This window comes from Myotis daubentonii, chromosome 1 (assembly GCF_963259705.1).
Source record: "Myotis daubentonii chromosome 1, mMyoDau2.1, whole genome shotgun sequence".
NCBI classification, from domain to species: Eukaryota; Metazoa; Chordata; class Mammalia; order Chiroptera; family Vespertilionidae; genus Myotis; species Myotis daubentonii.
The window spans coordinates 51293602-51314489 of NC_081840.1; the positions used below are offsets into that span (position 1 = coordinate 51293602).

Sequence of the window (20888 nt, forward strand, 5' to 3'; positions counted from 1 at the left end):
AAAGTCGTTATTCACTATACACAAATGTTCCTAACATGGTGTTGCTTGTTGGAATTTAAGGGGGACGTGGGCTTTCTTTTCAGTTCTTGTCTGTGACATGGTAAGAGAAAGGACTCTAGAGATGTACTTTGTACAGTCCTTACTGACAGGAGGGTGTTTGCACACCACACTGGTTTTACTGGCATGTCACCTCTTTGTTCTATTGAGGGCTGAACTGAAATCCAGATCTTGTTTGCTACTAGCATCCAGCCTCGGCCCTAACTCCATTACCAGTCAGGAGATACAGAATGCTTGAGTATATGCTCATTATACAGCATCGTGCTGGGTTCTGGGTTGGATGGTGAATGTCCTAGCTTTTTAAAATATGAGTTATATTTTATGGGGGAGAAGACTGCTACTTTTTCATAAAGGAAGTAATTAACAATATAGTTTCTAACTCAACATGTGTAAAACAAGCCCACAGTTATAGATTTATGAAAGCAGTCACAACTAGAGGGTAAAATTGCAATTTTTAAAAACACTATGTATCCTTACAGTAGGTTCATTGTACCTATCAGGTTATAGCCACAGTCTCATCACTGTATGCGTGAAAATCTTGTCCTCGTGGCTTTTATGTTTGCACGCTGATGACACATTAGATGTCCAATGAATTCCTGTGGTTCAGCTGTTGAAACAGTAAGGGCTATGAAGTTGGACCCTTTCGTGTACCTCCGCCTCTTATTGCCTGTTTGTCTCGAGGCAAGTTAGTAATCTCAGTGAGTCTCACATTTAAAAATTTTCTGGATGTGGCTTATGGAACCTCTGTGTAACTAAAATATAATATTTTAACAACTGGCATACTGTAGTTACTCGAAGATCTAATGTTTTGTAGGTTAGGTTTATTTATTTATTTATTTTTAAATATATTTTTTATTGATTTCAGAGAGGAAGGGAGAGGGAGACAGAAACATCAATGATGAGAGAGAATCATTGATTGGCTGCCTCCTGCATGACCTCTACTGGGGATGGAGCCCCCAGCTAGGGCATGTGCACTTGACTGGAATTGAACCTGGGATCCTGCAGTCCACATGCCAACGCTCTATTGACTGAGCCAAACCGGCTAGGGCTTGAGGGCTAGGTTTAAATCGGAGCACTGCCTTTACTAGTTTTGTAATCTGATTAACTTTTTACATTAGTTGCCTCTTTTGTAAAATTGGGATATAGTTTCAGAGTAGTTTTGAGGATAAAATAATGTGTATATATAGCATTTATCCTAGTGCCTAGATTGAGGAAGCCACTTTAAGCAGAGGTAGTGACTGCTGCTTGTGTTTTTGTTGTAGCATAATTTGATTTTCCTGTAAGTAAACTAAAGCAAGTGAAATTCACCATGGAGTGTGCATCATATACTAGTGTGCAGTTTGTCTTGCTGAGAGCTGCCATTTCAAAGATAGTATCTTTAAATTGAGTTAATTAACCACTCCCTACTAGAATAATGTCTTTTAAGTAGGTCATAGTAAGATGTAGTGGAAGGAATTTAGGACTGGAAATGAGAAGCCTTGGCTCCCAGTGCTGAGAATGCCATTTATTAGCTTTGGGCAAGCTACTTGACCTCTCAGGCTCATTTTCTCTTTTGTATAATTGTGAATACCTGCCCATGTACCACAGGGTGCTTAGAAACATCAATTTTTAAAAATATGTTTTTATTGATTTTAGAGAGGGAAAGAGAGATAGAAACATCAATGATGAGAATCATCAATTGGCCGCCTCCTGCACGCCCCCTACTGGGGATTGAGCCTGCAACCCAGGCATGTACCCTTGACTGGAATCGAACCTGGGACCCTTCATCCACAGGCCGATGCTCTATCCACTGAGCCAAACCAGCTAGGGCTCAATTGAACTTTTTTAAGTGCTTTGCAAATTGTAAGGAGTAAATAGTATTTGCAAATGATCTGAAGGAGTGCCCCCCAAAGCCCTACTCTATAGATTATTTGGTGGTGTGTGTTGGGGTTTGAGCCGGTAGAGAAAGGCTCCTATATTATTATTTTTTTTTTGAAGTACAATTTCCATTTATTTTTTCCCCCAGAGAACTTTTCTTCACTCTTCCTATATTATTAAAAAGCTTATTTCTTCTACAAGATAGCATCTTTAAGGTTTTTTATTTGGAACTTCCTCTCTAAATGTGAATGGATTTAATGCACTCTTTCTCTCCTGATACTGTTTTTCTCTTTTGTTTTCGGGGAAGGAACATCTTTATTTAATTTTAAAAATAGATTAATAAAGCCTTTGTGATGAATAGGCTTTCTTAGTCATTACCCTTGTAGTAACTTCTAATTTATATTTTCCCTAAACTACAAACATCAGCATTCCAAATAGGAATGGAACACTGAGCTCCACACTTTCTCTTTCCGTTCACACAAGCCCTCTTTTACCTCTGAGGGTAAAAGAAAAATCCACACTTTTAACCTTGTTCATTTACCTGGAAGGACCTGTACCTTGTTTCCCTTTTTATCATTCATTCGAATTGGGAGCAGATGGAAGAAGGGGGCTGGTATTCTGATTTTTTTAAATAGTTACCTCACAGCTAAACTGGCTACCCTGGGGTCACAGACACTTGGAAATAGGGACATGGCAGTTCCTGTTTTAGGCAAAGGGGAAAGTTGACTAGTTGGCCTCAGGAAAGAATATTCATTCACATTTCAAAATAAATGAATTTAAAATTTTTTTTTAATGCTGAGGTTCCCAGCTGCTGTGTTCTTAACAGCATTTCTTCTTCATTATGGGTTATTAAGCAGGTTTTGTGGACTAATATGAAAACAAACTTTTAGCATTGGCTCTGTGGGAAACTTTTTTCGTTTGCTTTTTGGTGTGGAGAACATTTTCTAGTTTCTACCACCAGCTTAAACTTTTGAAGATGAGGGCTGTGTTGGAAGGCCTGTAGTCTCTCTGGAAGCTATTAACAGTTATCATTCTGAAGTAATTTCTAGTTGCCTAACCAGTTAAATTGGTCATTACGTTAAATGCTCAGCACTATTTATCTGTAGGCCTTTGGAGAACTACAAAGTCAGTCTAAGGGCAGTCACTGTACTTAAGGAATTTCTTCTGTAATGGTGAAGCAAGATGTACTTGAGAGTATAAGGTAATTAATAAATAATCAACTGATGGATTTTAGGTGTAGATTAAGTTTGAGAATTTTATTTCAGAGAAAGCTTATTGAAGAAGAGAACGTAGGGACGCCTTTGCTGGGGGATATGAGTCAGGCATCTGGTTAGCTGCAGTTAGTAGAGTATCATTAAAAGGTTCTGCTGCTTCTGGGAGAATTGGAGTGGTGTAAAGAAAAATGTATCAGATATATCAAGTCAGTTAAGATGATTGGTTCAAATGAAGGATTAATTATTTGCACAGTTTATTTTAGTGAAACAGCCTGTCACTGTTAAAGCTTTTTTTGTTTGGGCAGCTTTGAGCAGATGGTTTAGAAGCAGTCGGCATTGGCTTAGTCAGATGATTGGGAGTAGAGAGTAGTACTGTGGGGTAAACATCTCTGGATGATTTTTACTCTTAAAGTAATAAAGTATTGGTTGTTAGCCCATTTTCCTTCTTTCGCAGGTAAAAAACAGGAAGCAGATGAGTTGAGTGGAGATGCTTCTGTGGAAGATGAAGCTTTTGTCAAGGTAAAGTGTTAATTACTCAGGTTAAGATGTTTATTTTGAGCCTAGCATGTTGCATGATGAACTCATGCATTTTACTTAACGAAACTGAAGTATGTAGGTAAAATATAGAGAGTTCTGTAATCTTGTCAATCTCATTAGTTCTCATAATTGAAAAATATAATAAATAATGTTATCTTTAGTTAAATGAGAATAAAGCTAAAAATAATGTCTGAGTTTTTAAGTAGAAATCTGAGGCAAAGGGGCCAGAGGAACAGTTATAGGACAATTGATATGTTTGTTCCTGGACAAGGTACTACAATGAAGGATATTGATAATTTATTTTACTTTATGTTTTTAAAATATATTTTATTGATTTTTTTACAGAGAGGAAGGGAGAGGGATAGAGAGTTAGAAACATTGATGAGAGAGAAACATCAATCAGCTGCCTCCTGCACACTCCCCACTGGGGATGTGCCCGCAACCAAGGTACATGCCCTTGACCGGAATCGAACCTGCGACCCTTGAGTCCACAGGCCAATGCTCTATCCATTGAGCCACACTGGTTAGGGCTATTTTACTTTATTTTTATCTATTTTTTTTTTTATTGATTTCAGAGAGGAAGAGAGAGAGAGAGGGAGAGAGAGAAACATCATTGATGAGAATCACTGATTGGTTGCCTCCTGCATGCCCCCTACTAGGGATCAAGCCCACACCCTGAGCAAGTGCCCTTGACCAGAATCGAACCTGGGGCCCTTCAGTCCGCAGGCCAATGCTCTATCCACAGAGCCAAACCAGCTAGGACTTTTTTTTTTCTTCTTTAAATATGTTTTTATTGATTTTAGAGAGAGGGGAAGAGAAGAGAGAGAGAGAGAGAGAGAGAGAGAGAGAGAGAGAGAGAGAGAGAGAGAGAGAGAGAAGAAACACTAATGTGAGAGAGAAACATTGATTGGTTGCCTCCTGTATGCACTTTTGGGATTGAACTCAAAACCTGGGCATGTGCCCTGACCAGAATTGAAGCAGTAACCTTTTAGAGCACTGGATGATGCTCAACCAAATGAGCCACATCGGCCAGGGTGATAATTTATTTCTCTTTTTTAATCCTCACCTGAGGACACACTTTTATTGAATTGTGAGAGAAAGAAACATTGATGTGAGAGTGAGACATTGATTGGCTGCCTCCAGCACTGCCCAGATCGGGGATCGAACCTGCAGCCTGGGTGTGTGCCCTGATCAGGAATCGAACCTGTGGCCTTTCTATGTACGAGTCGGTGCCCCAACCAAGCCATACTGCCAGGACAATAATTTATTTTTAATTTGCCTGTTGCATTTAGCTTTTATATAATATACAGAACCTAGATTAATGTAGTCCTTAAAATAGAAAATTTCTGTCATGTTGCTACTTTGTAAAGATAAAATTAAGGAATTTGTTTTGTGCTTTAAAGATAAATAAGACAGGTCTTTTGGTTAAAAAAAGAACTTATTCGAAATAGACCAGCTAGAAAAATAATGTATGTAATTTTAATCGGCCAGTTCTATATACCAAGTATTTTTTAATTGTAGTTAAGGTTTTGTTTTCAGTTGACTGAAACATGATCTGATACTTACTGATCATTAGGTCCTAAGTAGTGTGGCATTAGCAGGAATTATTTACTGAGCGTAGTTCCTCTTAAAGTATACATTCATATCCCCATACATTTTATTTTCTGTGTAGAGTTAGTCCATATTGTCATAACATCTCCGAATGGCTGTGTGCTCCACCATGAAGTAAGCTTATGTCCATTCACCTGCCCATCTCCTGTCTAGTTCTCTACCTTTCTCATGTTACACACAGACCACACACCTCACACTTTGTACCTTGCACTTTTAAGGGCAGTCACAGAAAGAAAAAATTGTTTGGTTGAGGAGTTAACCCTGAAATTAGATAATCTTAGGCAGTATTTGCCCAGGGATCCATTAAAATTGAAGATTGAGTGCCTGTAATTAACTTTTCTTTGAGCTCTTAAGACAGTGGTTTTCAACCTGTGGGTCGCGACCCCTTTGGGGGTTGAATGACCCTTTCACAGGGGTCGCCTAAGACCATCGGAAAACACATATATAATTACATATTGTTTTTGTGATTAATCACTATGCTTTAATTATGTTCAATTTGTAACAATGAAAATACATCCTGCGTATCAGATATTTACATTACAATTCATAACAGTAGCAAAATTACAGTTATGAAGTAGCAACGAAAATAATTTTATGGTTGGGGGTCACCACAACATGAGGGTCGTGGCATTAGGAAGGTTGAGAACCACTGTCTTAAGAGCTCTTCAGTGTCTCTGTTGTTTTCATTGTGGTATGTCTTCCTTTAGGTTTGTCCCTTTGTTCTTATTTTCTCAGGTTGTCTTCACTAGTGAGTATATGCTTAAGCAAAAAGTATCCGTAAGCTAAAAGAACATTGTGACTGAGTAAAAAAATCTTTTAATTTTCAAATGTCCAACTTTTAGTTCTTCAGTTCATAGATTTTTTTTCCCCATAGATATTTTATAGTCATTTGAAATGTTGCAAGGAGATACATACTTCTATTCAGCATAACAGTATTGTTTCTAATATGTGCTGCAAAGGATGCCTTTGTGTTTTTATTAAATGAACCTGGTTATAATGTCAGAACAAAAGAGCTTTTTAAAAAAAATATATATATATATATAGATCTATCTATCTATCTATCTATCTATCTATCTATCTATCTATCTATCTATCTTTATTGATTTCACAGAGGAAGGGAGAAGGAAAGAAAGAAACATTAATGATGAGAGAGAATCATTGATTGGCTGCCTCCTAGTGGTGATGGAGCCTATAACCCAGGCCTGTGCCCTTGACCGGAATCGAACCCAGGACCCTTCAGTCTACAATCCAGTGCTCTATCCAATGAGCTAAACCAGCTAGGGCCAAAAGAGCTTTTTTTTTTTTTTTTTTTAAAAAAATATGTTTTATTAATTTTTTACAGAGAGGAAGGGAAAGGGATAGAGAGTTAGAAACATCGATCAGCTGCCTCCTGCACACCTCCCACTGGGGACGTGCCGGCAACCAAGGCATATGCCCTTGATCAGAATCGAACCTGGGACCCTTTAGTCCACAGACCGATGCTCTATCCACTGAGCCAAACTGGTCAGGGCCAAAAGAGCTTTTTTAAAAAGAAAAAAAACAACAACAAAAAAAACCCCCAATCCTATTTAAATATATGTTCAGTTTCTTTTTTATATTTCCTTTTCACTTTGGAAGTATCAGAATATATGATGTATTTGATAGAAATTAAGGCACTTTAGAATAGATGATGTTCCCTCAGTGATTCACCTTGCTTTTTACTTATTTGCACTTATTTTTATATTGTCATATAAAAATTTGACAATTTGTTTTCAGTCCCCAATGTTCCTCCACTCATATGTGACGCGAGGTTGGTCAAACCCTGTCCTGGAAATTCCCTGCTCCCCAAGAACTCCACATCCCCAAACAATCATATTTCTTGTTTTTGCCTGCCCCCCTTAGAAATTTCTGTACCCTCACTGCAGTTCAGTTATGAATGATTAATAGTCATGGCCCTGCCATTTTCTTCTTTAACCCAGAAACCTTTTCTTAAATCTGCTAGGTTGCCGAAACCGGTTTGGCTCAGTGGATAGAGCATCGGCCTGCGGACTGAGGGGTCCCAGGTTCGATTCTGGTCAAGGGCATGTACCTGGGTTGTGGGCACATCCCCAGTGGGAGATGTGCAGGAGGCAGCTGATCGATGTTTCTCTCTCATCGATGTTTCTAACTCTCTCTCTCTCTCCCTTCCTCTCTGTGAAAAATCAATAAAATATATTTAAAAAAAAAATCTGCTAGGTTTACTGTAAGAAAAGGAAAGGAAGAAGGAATGTTCAATGCTTTCAACTCCTTTTCTGCAGTTAAAGAGGAAACTAAACAGATGGCGGCTTTTCTTTGTTTGCACTGAAGTATCCTGTACCTATAAACTTTGAAAGACAAATAGACATAGCCTCAGAGATAATCCCAGCCAATGTTCCCCTGCCTACTTAGCATTGTGGCTTAGTGATACATTTCAAGACATATACATTTAAATTAATCATTTGAATATTTTTCAAGAACAGACATTTGTATAACAGTTGCAATTCCTTATTATTAATTAGAAATAAACATTAGCTATAATATATGACTTCCAGGGTCCTTGAAGTTAAACTAAACTATGGCACCTGGAGAAATCAAGTCATTTCTTTGAAGCCATATTTTCTTGGAGAGCCCTAGGATGTGAGTTGGTAAATATTAAGTAATTGGAATTTGAGAGCATCTCTAATAGCAATCCAGTTTATGTGTAGTTCCGTATGAGAGATTTGGGAACTCAAAATGTGATTTAATGACTTTGGTATTAGGCCCCCGCCCCCCCCCCCCCCCATTTTTAAAGACATAGTTAATGTATAAGGTAAAATGACTGAACTTTGACTTTGGAAATAAAGTCAACATATGGTAAAATTTAAAACATGTAGAGATATAAATTACCAAAAACATTTGGTGGCTAGCCTACACTACTTTGCCTCTAGTTGTACCAAATTTTCTTACCATTAAAAGGACTGTGAATTGGAGAATCAAGAGGCACATGAACAAGATGGAAATGATGAACTAAAGGACTCTGAAGAGTTTGGTGAAAATGAAGAGGAGACTGTGCGTTTAAAGGAGTTACTTTCCATAGAAGAAAACAAGAGAACTCGTGAATTAATAGAGACAGAAGCAATTGAAGATATTGAGAAAGAGGACATCGAAAGTCAGGTCTTTAGCCAGTTTTTTTAAAACATGACTCAGCTGAATTAAGTACTAAATAAGTTGTTTTTTTTTCTAGTTCAATGTAGAAATCCCAGAATTTTCAAAAAATATATTTTTAAAGTTATTTATAAATCACCCAGAATCCTGCTGCCTTAAAAGACCTTTTTAATTTTACTTTATTTTCCACACATGTATATATTTTACTTAGTAATTATTTATTCTATATAATGTTCTAAATAATTGCTATTTATTCTATATAATATTTCCACATAAGGACTTCATAATCTGTGTTTTATACCATAATGTATTAAACTGCTTTCTATGTATCTAATAGCCACTCCCTTAACTTGGGACATGTAAGTTGTTTTTTACCCCACTATGAATGAGTGTACCAATTTTGCTCTGACTTTGCCACCATTACCTGGTGATCTTTTTTTTTTTGCTACTTTAGTAGATACAAAATATTAATTTGCATTTCCTTGGGTACTATCAAGGGTGGGGAGGTTACTTATAAAAGTATAATTTAAAAGCATATTATTTTAAAAATCTTTTTCTTGAATGAAACAGACCGTTTGTTTCACTTTGAAGTGTGCTAGTGCTAGTGGTATGTCTTAACTAAATCAGTGGATTAGTGAGTCAGTGCTGTTAGTGTTTAGTCACGCTTAAAACACTGATGTTCTACGTCACCTAATAAATGAAGGCCTCAAGAAAGAGATTTTTCTAATTCTCTGCTAGTGTGATTGTCTTTATTTTGGCATAAAGGAGGTTGTCTGAATTGTGAAGCATTGACTTTGCATCCACGGTATCATAGACATTGTGAGGAAATAAGACTAGTGATAATTGGGTATAGCATAAAAGCATTCTCATGTTACCCAGATATCTTGTAAAGCAGCTATTGTATACCCTTTTACTTAGGAAATTGAAGCTCAAGAAGGTGAAGATGATACCTTTCTAACAGCCCAAGTAAGTTTACATCTAGTCCTATGAATTTGATATTGTGGGTGGAAGGGCTTGGAAGGAATCTTAGTTTGACTTTGTAATTCTCTACCTCATAAAACTGCCTTAAATTTAATATTAAGTTATTTGTATGGTATATAAAAGATACTCAAAGCTGACAGCTGAAATTTCTGTTGCTACAAAGATATTTAGAAGTTATTATAAGGTTTCTACCATTTTCAGGACAAAAATAAAAGCTGTCCATCCTTTCTAGAAAACATAACTCTGATTACCAGTCTTGTCAGAAGCCCACACTCTGCTTGATTTTTTTGTCACTTTGATATAAAATAAATCATTTAAAAGAACTTATCCCTTTTAAAGTTTTAGTTACATTTTTGTTGATTTTAATACTCCTACTAGGATGGGGCTAATATAAAAATAAAAATCTAAACATGTATTAGGGTGTGTATGTGTGTGTTGAAAATGACTGCTTTTCTATTGTGTGTGAAAGTATGTTTTTGGATATGTGATATACATAGTATACATTTTAAAGCATGACTCACAGAACCTGTAAATAGACATTTATAGTTCATTTTCTGCAGTGTTTGTTTTTTAAAATTATCCTTTGTCTTTTTCCTCATATCTGTATTCAAGAACCCCTTGTTGATATCTCCTCTTTAAATAGTATACTTTCAAATAGTGATAGGGGTTCCCTCTGTTTACTGGATTTAGGAAAAATAGTGATCAATCCTGTTTTTTTCCTCAGTGTACTACCTACTAGAAGTGGGGGCTTATGGCCATGGACAGCTTAGCTGATTGCCTCTGGTCATGCCTTTTTTCCAGCAGTTTTCTTGCCTTTGAAATGCTGGTGAGGCTATGTTTATTGCAATGGGGAGAAACCAGATTTCTGGAGAAATGTTTCTGATAATTTAGATAATTCAAGAAGGAAATGTTAGGCCTGTGAAAGTGTATAGACTTGTCCCCCACACTGTTTCCAAATACGTTCATTTCTGAGTGATAAAGAGCAGATGAGGAAGATATGGAGAGAGTGCCTTTTCTAAATAACTAATTTGCAAAAAGGTGGAGTTGAATTCTGTGTATACTTTGGCAACCAAGGTATACTTCATATACTTTTTTTTTAAAAATATATTTTATTGATTTTATGCAGAGAGGAAGAGAGAGAGATAGAGAGTTAGAAACATCGATGAGAGCGAAACATCGATCAGCTGCCTCCTGCACATCCCCCACTGGAGAAGTGCCCACAACCCAGGTACATGCCCTTGACCGGAATCGAACCCGGGACCTTTCAGTCCGCAGGCCGACGCTCTATCCACTGAGCCAAACCGGTTTCGGCTACTTCATATACTTTTAAAATTTCCAACAAGGGCCAGTCCTACAGTTGTGCAGGTTGTGTGTTGTGGCGGCATCATGTCTAAGGGTCCCCATTCACATACTAGCCTATCTATTTATTATATCATAGAGGATGCCTTTTTCTAATTTCACAAATTTTTATGGGCTAGAGATGGCCTTGCTCCTATTCCATCCTGATAATGGGAAAAAAAAAAAACTGTTTATTTCTCATCAGGGGGCAAGTTTTCCTTTACTGTATCAAAAGATAGGGTAGTTACTTCAGAGTTTTCTTGAAGTAAATGACTTTTTTTTCTTTATAAATAATGTATAGTGAAACATCTAGAAACATAAATGTTCCCGGATTCCATCATGACATGTTTGATGATTACATGAGTATTGTCTTGCGTGCGCATTAAGGAATACTACTAGTCTGAAACATTTACTAGTTTCATTACCAACTCATGGGCAGTCTTGTTTTATCTATAGCTTCATTCCCTTTCCCTTTCTGTATTATTGAAACAAATCCCACACTTCATATTTTGCTTAAGATTTTTCAGTATGTATCTCTAGAAGGGAACTATTTTATTTTTTATATTATCGCTCCTAATGTAAGATTTTAATTTCATCAAATATAGTTTGTATCCAAATGCTTGTCTGTAGTTTTTTAAAAATTAGATTTTGTTTGAATCCAGATGCAAATAAGATCTACACATTGTGATTAATTAAAATAACTATTCAATATTCATGGCCTATGGTCCATAGACACAGACAATGGGGAGGTGAGGTCCTGGGGTGGGGGCGGGGATGGGGAGGTGGGGAGTGGGTGCAGGCTGGAGGGGGTCAATAGGGGAAAAAAGGAGACATATGTAATACTTTCCACAATAAAGAATTGTTAAAAAAATAATAAAGAAAACATGAACTGTGAAATATTTTTAAAAAGGAAAAAAATCAGATCTTTTAATCTTTAGGTTTTTCCTTCCATCTCCCCTCCCCCCACTTTTATTTGTTGAAGAAATTGAGTTTATCCTGTAGAGTAAGAGTTGGCAAAGTTGTTTTTTTTAAAATGTATTTTATTGATTTTTTACAGAGAGGAAGGGAGAGGGATAGAGAGTTAGAAACATCAATGAGAGAGAAACATCCTGCACACCCCCCACCAGGAACGTGCCTGCAACCAAGGCACATGCCCCTGACCGGAATCGAACCTGGGACCCCTGAGTCCGCAGGCTGACGCACTATCCACTGAGCCAAACTGGTTAGGGCTGGCGAATTTTTTTTTAAAGGGCCAGGTATAAAATATTTTAGCCATTGTAGGTCATATGTCTATGTTACACCTCTTCGACTCTGTTGTGTGAGAGCACCTTAGACTGTAGATAAATGAATGGACATAGCTGTTTCAATAAAAATACTATAAATGAGGCATCTAGTGTAGTTTGCCAACTCCTGTAGATTTTGCTGATTACATTTTTTTTAAAATATATATTTATTGATTTTAGAGAGGGAGGGAGAGATAGAAACATCAACGATAAGAGAGAATCATTGATCGATTGCCTTCTGCAATCCAGGCATGTGCTCTTGACCGGAATCAAATTTGGGACCCATTAGTCCTCAGGCTGATGCTCTATCCACTGAGCCAAACTGACTATGGCTGATTACATTCTTGTACAGTCATTCCACATATTCCTCTGTCTACTGCATTTCCTGTAAATTGGTTAGTTGGTTATAGGATCAAGAGGCTTGCTATCCAATTCAGGGTGCCCCCTGTCCCTGTCCCCTACTGCCAACACACAGCTACTTCGTAGGTAGTGTATTCTTCCATTTGGATGCACATAATGTTTGATAGCACTTTTTGGTGATGGTGCCAGTCGTTGTTCCCTACCCCATTGATTAAAATGGTGATGTTCTAATTCTGTCATTTTTTTCCTTATTTAATACCTAGAATGCTTCTAGAAAGAGAAGCTTCTCATCTACTATTTGGTTTCTCAGTGGTACAGTTTACACAGGAAAGCCAGGATATATGTTTGATTCTTTTCCTTTCATTTACTAGTTTTCAGAATAATGATCTGGTTCACTAGCATCTCCCAACAGTGACTGAGTTTTTTGTTTTTCCTTTTTTCTCCCTTAGTTTCATTTTGAATTCATTTAAATACATTTAATGTATTTAAGGTCATTATATTATTAATACTCAAATTGTCCCATCTGTAACTGTGGGGGTGGGGGGGGCATATGTTGAAAGTATATACATACCTCCACAAGTTGGCTCTTGTGTTCTTTCAACATGACATGAATAGTCTGATTGCCTCCTTGCTTTATGGTATGTAATGTTCTAGTTCAGGGATGGGCAACCTTTTTGTGAGTGCGTGCCAACCCTAATTTTTTGAGAACACGTTACGCCTACTTGATATCTCTTAAGGTGTACATATGTGAAGAACGTTGAAGAAATAATAAAATTCATTCGAGCGACAAAAACACAGTATATGATGATGAAAAATACACTTATTTTTTAATGTATACATGTACACTGATAGTCCGGCAGGAAACTTTATGACTCCGTTTGATATTATCAGTGGGACTTCTGCTGCTGCATCACTGATGACAGAGATTTTACATTAGGTTTATATTTCGTGACCTTCAGAGATATGCACGAGCTACTACTTTCATCCGTCAGGCTACTCCTATTACGAGACTTAACAAAATTCATCACTAAACCAAAGATCCACAAGCGTATGTGGATGAAACCAAAACACTGGTTGGACCTAGGAAGGCAGGGAGAGTTAAGGCAGAGGCATAGAAATAGCTCTTCCCCTTTCTCATCAATCCATGTCTATGGTCTTTAAGATAACTTGTTATGTAAAATTATTTATTTATCTAAGATACGCCTATACTGAATTTATCTGAAAAATAAAGTCGATAGAAAAAAATTGTAAATGGAAAATTATGAGAGGGTTTCGCGTGCAAAAGTTAACTGGTGTGCCATGTTTGGCACGCGTGCCAGGGGTTGCCCACCCCTGTTCTAGTTCCTGCTCTAGACCGAAAATCAGCCATTTTTTTTCCTTTGATTTGTAAATGCTATTTTAAGACAGCAGACTCAGGGGAAGGGTTATTCATTGCCTTTTCACTGTACAGTGCAAGAGAATGTTTTTTTTTGTTTGTTTTACTTTTAAGGTAAAATAGATTATGAGTTCATAGGGATATTTCTCAGTTAATGACTTCATTTATTTCACAGCACACCCACAACAGTCTTAGGATGATAATACGAATCAATACCAATATGGTTATTGAAAATAATTTAAGATTTTTGTCCCCTCCAGTTAGTTCTCTTCTAAGGATGTACTCCTGTAAGAATGAACAAATTACTGTTTTTTTGTACAGTTCTGCTCTATATTGTTATACACCAGCTAATACATGCTTAGGTTGACTTGTTTTATTTTATTTTCAGTATTTAGGTATTGCTTTTTTAAAATTTTAATCTTATTTTAAAATTATCCAAAGTAAAAGCTCTAAGACAAGATATATTCTAAAAAGTCCCCTTCACCCATACCCTTATTGGTAAACTTAAAAGTCATGATTATTATTTGCTTTTAACACCCTAGCCAGTTTGCTCAGTGGGTAGAGCGTTGGCCTGCAGACAGGTCTTGGGTTTGATTTTGATCAAGGATACATGCCTGGGTTGCAGGCTCAATCCCTGGCCCTGGTTGTGGTATGTGCGGGAGGCAGCAAATTGATGTCTCTCTCTCACAGTGAGGTTTCTCTTTCTGTGTCTCTACCCCTCCCTTCCACTCTCTCTAAAAATCAATGGAAAAGTATCCTCCGGTGAGGATTAACAGCAACAAAAAAAGTACAAGTAAATAGGCAATATATTTGTATAGAGATGTATTTATTTAAAGCCAACCTTCCAGCTTTGACTTGAAGCTTAAATCTTTAGCCTTTAGGTGTTAGCCTCTAAGCAGTTTGTCATACTTCATAGAATTTGGTATGTGTATGTATGTATATGTATATATATATCTCCATCCATCCATCCCACCCCAGGACGTGTTTTTATTGATTTTAGAGGGAGAAGGAGAGAGAGAGAAACATCAATAGGTTGCCTTTCATACACGTAGGGGATCAAACCTACAACCTGGATATGTGCCCTGACCTGGAATCAAACCCGCAATCCTTTGGTGCACAGGTTGATGCTGTAACCAGCTGAACTACACCAGCCAGGGCTTGTATTACTAACTTTAAGATACAGTTACTTTAGAATTTTCTGGAAAATTTTCTCAAAAATGTTTGTATTTGCTAATGCTTTAATTCTTTAAAATTTCCTGTAGTCTCAATCTTCTGTATTCTATGATCACACCCTGTATATAGGGTGTCCCAAAAAATGTATACATACACTTTGAATAATTAATTATAAAGGCAGTGTTTATTAAAATACATTTCCTTTTCAAAATTGAGCTATCAGGCTGTTAAAGTGCATATACATTTTTGGGGGACACCCTGTATTCCTTTCTCTGTTTGCCTTTGCCCCCTTTTTTTGTCATATGAAGTTTATATACCTCTCAAAGGCAGATTTATCTCCATTTCCTCCATAAAGCTTTTTCCTAATGCTTTACTTTTTATAAAGAACTTCTTACATCCATTATCTTATTTAATTATATATACACTATTTAGGTCATATCTCTCTCTATGTTAAAGGTGAAATTCATCTAGATAGATGACAGTACCACAGAGTAAAACTGTTTTAGTGGTAAAGACAAAATACAAGATATTCAGGTCCCATGATGCCTAATCGGGTATTCTTTTCATTAAATAACTCCACACTAGTAAATGTTTTCTAGTAAATTCACACTAGTGAATTCTGTGATACTGACACAGTACAGCAGTTAAACTCTTTACATATATAAAAAGAAGCAGTCAATTCAGTCCCTCCACCTAAAAATAGCAGTGTCTTCACTATATTTATTCAGTAAATTCATTCAATGGCTATTTATTGTGTATTATGTGCCAGATATTTTATACTTCCCATAATCTTTAGCATATTGCCAGATGGATAGGGTTATTTTGAAGATTTGTTTTAAATCAGCCAAGCTGAATACAGTGTTTATATACAAGTCAGGGGAAAGGAGGCCTTTCAGAAGCAGTCTTCTTAGTTAGCACACGATATATATGTGTCACAAGGTTAACCTAGGGCCGTGGTCAACAAACTGCGGCTCGCGAGCCACATGCGGCTCTTTGGCCCCTTGTGTGTGGCTCTTCCTAAGCCTTAGGAGTACCCTAATTAAGTTAATAACAGTGTACCTACCTATATAGTTTAAGTTTAAAAAATTTGGCTCTCAAAAGAAATTTCAATCGTTGTACTGTTGATATTTGGCTCTGTTGACTAATGAGTTTGCCGACCACTGACTAGGGCAGTGATGGCGAACCTTTTGAGCTCGGCGTGTCAGCATTTTGAAAAACCTTAACTCTGGTGCCGTGTCACATATAGAAATTTTTTGATACTTGCAACCATAGTAAAACAAAGACTTATATTTTTGATATTTATTTTATATATTTAAATGCCATTTAACAAAGAAAAATCAACCAAAAAAATGAGTTCACGTGTCACGTCTGACACGCGTGTCATAGGTTCACCATCACTGGACTAGGGGAAGGTAACAGAATGGGTAAATACCAACCACTTTGTTTTTTCTTTCTTTCTTTTTTTTAATTAAATCTTTATTGTTCAGATTATTACATTTGTTCCTCTTTTTTCCCCCCATAACTCCCCTCCTCCCAGTTCCCGCCCCACCCTCCGCCCTCACTCCCCACCCACTGTCCTCATCCATAGGTGCACGATTTTTGTCCAGTCTCTTCCCGCATCCCCCACACCCCTTTCCCCCCCAAGAATAGTCAGTCCATTCCCTTTCTATGTCCCTGATTCTATTATGATCACCAGATTATTTATTCACTTGATTCTTAGATTCACTTGTTGATAGATGCATGTTTGTTGTTCATAATTTGTATCTTTACCTTTTTCTTCTTCTTCCTCTTCTTAAAGGATACCTTTCAGCATTTCATATAATACTGGTTTGGTGGTGATGAACTCCTTTAGCTTTTCCTTATCTGTGAAGCTCTTTATCTGACCTTCAGTTCTGAATGATAGCTTTGCTGGATAAAGTAATCTTGGTTGTAGGTTCTTGGTATTCATCACTTTGAATATTTCTTGCCATTCCCTTCTGGCCTGCAAAGTTTCTGTTGAGAAATCAGCTGACAGTTGTATGGGTATTCCCTTGTAGGTAACTGAGTTTCTATCTCTTGCTGCTTTTAAGATTCTTTGTCTTTTGCTCTTTGCATTTTAATGATGATGTGTCTTGGTGTGGTCCTCTTTGGATTCCTTTTGTTTGGGGTTCTCTGCTCTTCCTGGACCTGTAAGTCTATTTCTTTCACCAGGTGGAGGAAGTTTTCTGTCATTATTTCTTCAAATAGGTTTTCAATATCTTGCTCTCTCTCATCTTCTGGCACCCCTATAATTCTGATGTTGGTACGCTTGAAGCTGTCCCAGAGGCTCCTTACACTATCTTCGTATTTTCGGATTCTTTTTTTCATTTTGCTTTTCTGGTTGGGTGTTTTTTGCTTCTTCGCATTTCAAATCTTTGCCTTGATTCTTGCGCTCCTCTGGTCTGCTGTTGGGAGTCTGTATAGTATTCGTTATTTCAGTCCGTGTATGCTTAATTTCTAGTTGGTTCTTTATCATAACATCGAGGGTCTCATTAGATTTCTTGAGGATCTCACTACATTTATCGGCGGCTTCTAGACTGTTCTTAAGAGACCTTAAAAGTGTGGTTCTGAACTCAATATCCTCCATTGACAGTTTTGTCCTGTTTCTTTGTCTCCGCATTTTTTATGCTTTCTTGGTGCACCCCCTAGTGGTCTTTGTGCGCAGTCTTGTTGTAGTTAAGCCTTGATTGTTGTCGGCAATACCGGGGATGATTTGACCTCCAGGCTAACTGGCTATGAGAGTCAGCTGTGTCTGCAGTGGGAGAGCTTCTGTGCTGGATCTCTAGGGTGGTGCTAATCTAGCGTTTGCCTGAGGCTATCCGGCAAATGGCTCTGCGCAGGGCTTGGGCAGGGCGGGTCCCTGGGGATCTACAGGGCGGGCCGGAGCGAGCAGTTATGGCTGCTCTCAGTCCCGTCCCTAGGGGCTCTGCCTCACAGAGTCCCAGCAACCGCTGCAAACCTCGGAGAGGAAGCTGCCTTCGAGTTCCGACCGAAGCCAGACAGTCCCGCTTCTCCCGTTTGAGTCTGGGTCCCTAGAGACTCGCCCGGATCTGGAGCTCAGAGTCTGAAACTCCCTCCCGATTGAAAACAACAACCGCGCCCTCCACCTCCAGCCCGATCCTCGTGCACTCCGCACCTTAGTATTTCACTTCAGCACTGCGCCTCCTCTGAGTCTGGGTATGATATTCTCTTTCCTCCTAGTTGTAGAATTTCCACTCAGCCAGCCTTCCTGTGGTTCTGGATGATGTCCGTTCCGTCTTTTAGTTGTTTTTTGAAGTGGTTGTTCGAGGCAGCAATCTCCGGCGTTAACCTATGCCGCCATCTTGGTTTCCCCTCAAAGCTCTATCCCAACCACTTTGTTAATTGAAAAATAAGTCTTAGCCTTGTAATCATTGCTCTTAGTAATCATTGCTTCTCCTACGATAAAATAAAAAGAAATAGAGAAGCTTTGGGTTTGTATCATGTCTGTGCATATATAGCATTTAGACGAAAATTTTCCCATTTTCTTTCTTGTATTTCATGGTTTGTTTCTTTATTTCAAGGATTTTTAGGCTTTTTTAAAAAATATATTTTTATTGATTTCAGAGAGGAAAGGAAAGGGAAAGGGAGATAGAAACATCAATGATGAGAAAGAATCATTGATTGGCTGCCTTCTGCACGCTCTCTACTGGGGATTGAGACCACAACCCCAGCATATGCCCTTGACCAGAATTGAACCTGGGGCTCTTCAGTCTGCAGGCCAACGCTCTATCCACTGAGCCAAACCGGCTAGGGCTTTAGGCTTATTTTTGACTTTTGGTTTAACTTTAGTAGTGCAATGTTTACTGCACATAACTTCTCAGTAAAATAATTGTGTTCTGATGCATGGCTCATCTTTTTTATTAACCCTAGTTGCTTTTGTGCTTCACTCCCACGGTAATTGGTTTTATGTTCTAGAAGCTGGGTCAAGAGGCTTCTCCTAGGGACACTTAAGTATATGTAGCAAAGCATTATTTTGAGAAACTAAAGTTATGAAATCCTTCAGAAAGCATGTTGAATAATTAGGATAGATATCTAAAACCTTGGCAGCCAAATAAGGCAAACCTTTCTGGTTAGTTTAGCAGCTAGAAGTAAGATTTCTAATTGGTGGGAACCATAGCAAGAAAGGGTTTGTTTTTGTTTTTATTTTTTTTACATCACAGTATTTGAATTTTATTTTTCAGAATAGCAAATAATTTGGCCATTTTTTTCCTTTTTTTTTAAAAATATATTTTATTGATTTTTCACAGAGAGGAAGGGAGAGAGATAGAGAGCCAGAAACATCGATGAGAGAGAAACATTGATCAGCCACCTCCTGCACATCTCCTACTGGGGATGTGCCCGCAACCAAGGTACATGCCCCTGACCGGAATCGAACCCGGGACCCTTCAGTCCACAGGCCGACGCTCTATCCACTGAGCCAAACCGGTTTTGGCCATATTTTTCCTTGAATCTATCAATATTGATCTTTAAAAGATTAATTTGGAAGTGGTTTGCTATTGGCATCAGAAGTAGATAAAGGAGAGGCAAGTTGCCTTCCTTAGGTTCATTTGTTCTGCTTTTAAGTAAAAGTTAAGGTATTCTAGTTCACTTATTCCTCCGAGATAAATTACTAAAGTCAGAGAGTTTGTAAGAAAAAGATGTATCGATAATTCTAGCATAACTTACCCTTTGCTGATATGGCCTACCCCTCTACCCAAGTTAAAGTATTTTTCTTTCCTTTCCAAATGTTGCAGATTAGAAATGTAATGATTACAGCTATTTCCAGTACAACAACTTGTTCAAATAAAATAATTGAGATTATTAGAACATAATGTAATATAATAATAGGGTTCACATTATTATCAATAATCAACTTATTTTGGACTGTTTTACTTTCTAAGCTGTGGCTTAGTTTTTTTGGTGTTTTTAGTTTTTGTCATATTACTTTAGTGTGTAAAACAATTGGTCATTCCTTCATTGGACACTTGTGGGTTAACTTAAAGTAAAAAATTTATTAAAATGCTTTCTTAGAAATATGGTAGTTATCCAAATGTAATTTTGAGCATATGGTAAAATATTTGCTATTTTAAGGAATACTTGCTTTTATATGAATCTGAAATTGTGTTGTAAGATAAACATTTAAAGTTTTGTTTACAGTTAAATGTTGCTGTGAGTCTTCTTTTACTGCTAGGCTATCACTCTAAAGCATGTGAGTGGTTCTTAAATTGTAGTCCCTGCACCAACGGCATCAGCATCACCTGAAAACTTGTTAGAGACGCAAATTCTCAAGCCCCACTCCAGACTTGAATCAGACACTCTGGGGTTGGTACTCAGCAATGTTTTAATAAGCCCTTCCAGATACTGGTACAGACTCCAAGTTTGAGAATCACTACCCTAAAGCTTTGTATGTGGTAAATTCACACTGCTTTGACTGAAAGTGACCTACTTCTACACAGGTTTTATTTTTTAAAGTTGTAAATCAAAACATCCCTTAATTTTTTGTATTATTGGGACTATAATGCTTATTACTTTGCTTATTCGTTATGATATTTAACTTGGGGAAATGTAGGTTCTATCTTCGTGTTACTTCAGGGAGTTTTGCTGTATTTGCTTGGTGTAAATAAGATTTTTCCCTTTGTGGTACTCCTGTTTTCAAGCTAACACATGCTTAATTTTAGATTAGATGAAGATCACATATTTTAAAATCACTCATTTAAAAACAAAAGTTACCTTGTTTTGATTACCTATAGCACAAATATTAACTTATTTATTAAATGTAAATTATTAGAGTGGTTGGCCATTGTCTATGTGACAACTATGAATTCTTTTTTTGTTTGTTTGTTAATCCTCACCAGAGGATATTTTCCCATTGATTTTTAGAGAGAGTGAAAGGAAAGGGGAGAGACAAAGAGAAAACATCGATGTGAGAGAGACATACCAATT

At 37.5% G+C, this 20888-nt stretch overlaps 1 protein-coding gene and 1 long non-coding RNA gene across 16 annotated transcripts in view; both read left to right on the top strand.

The window, feature by feature from the left end:
* The window catches only part of SLTM (SAFB like transcription modulator), a 56515-nt gene that overhangs the window by 9722 nt on the left and 25905 nt on the right, over positions 1–20888 (top strand). For 4 of the 15 annotated variants that reach the window (XM_059699847.1, XM_059699750.1, XM_059699734.1 and 1 more), the window contains exons 3-5: positions 3562–3647; positions 8229–8426; positions 9336–9383. In XM_059699847.1, the coding sequence (XP_059555830.1) occupies positions 3562–3647; positions 8229–8426; positions 9336–9383 (332 nt within the window). The remainder of the gene's footprint in view (positions 1–3561; positions 3648–8228; positions 8427–9335; positions 9384–20888) is intronic. The other 11 variants (XM_059699762.1, XM_059699788.1, XM_059699797.1 and 8 more) reach the window with 5 other exon arrangements.
* Positions 3654–8147, top strand: LOC132236707 (uncharacterized). The gene is made up of 2 exons (XR_009453341.1): positions 3654–7257; positions 7491–8147. It is a non-coding gene; the product is annotated as an uncharacterized LOC132236707 (long non-coding RNA).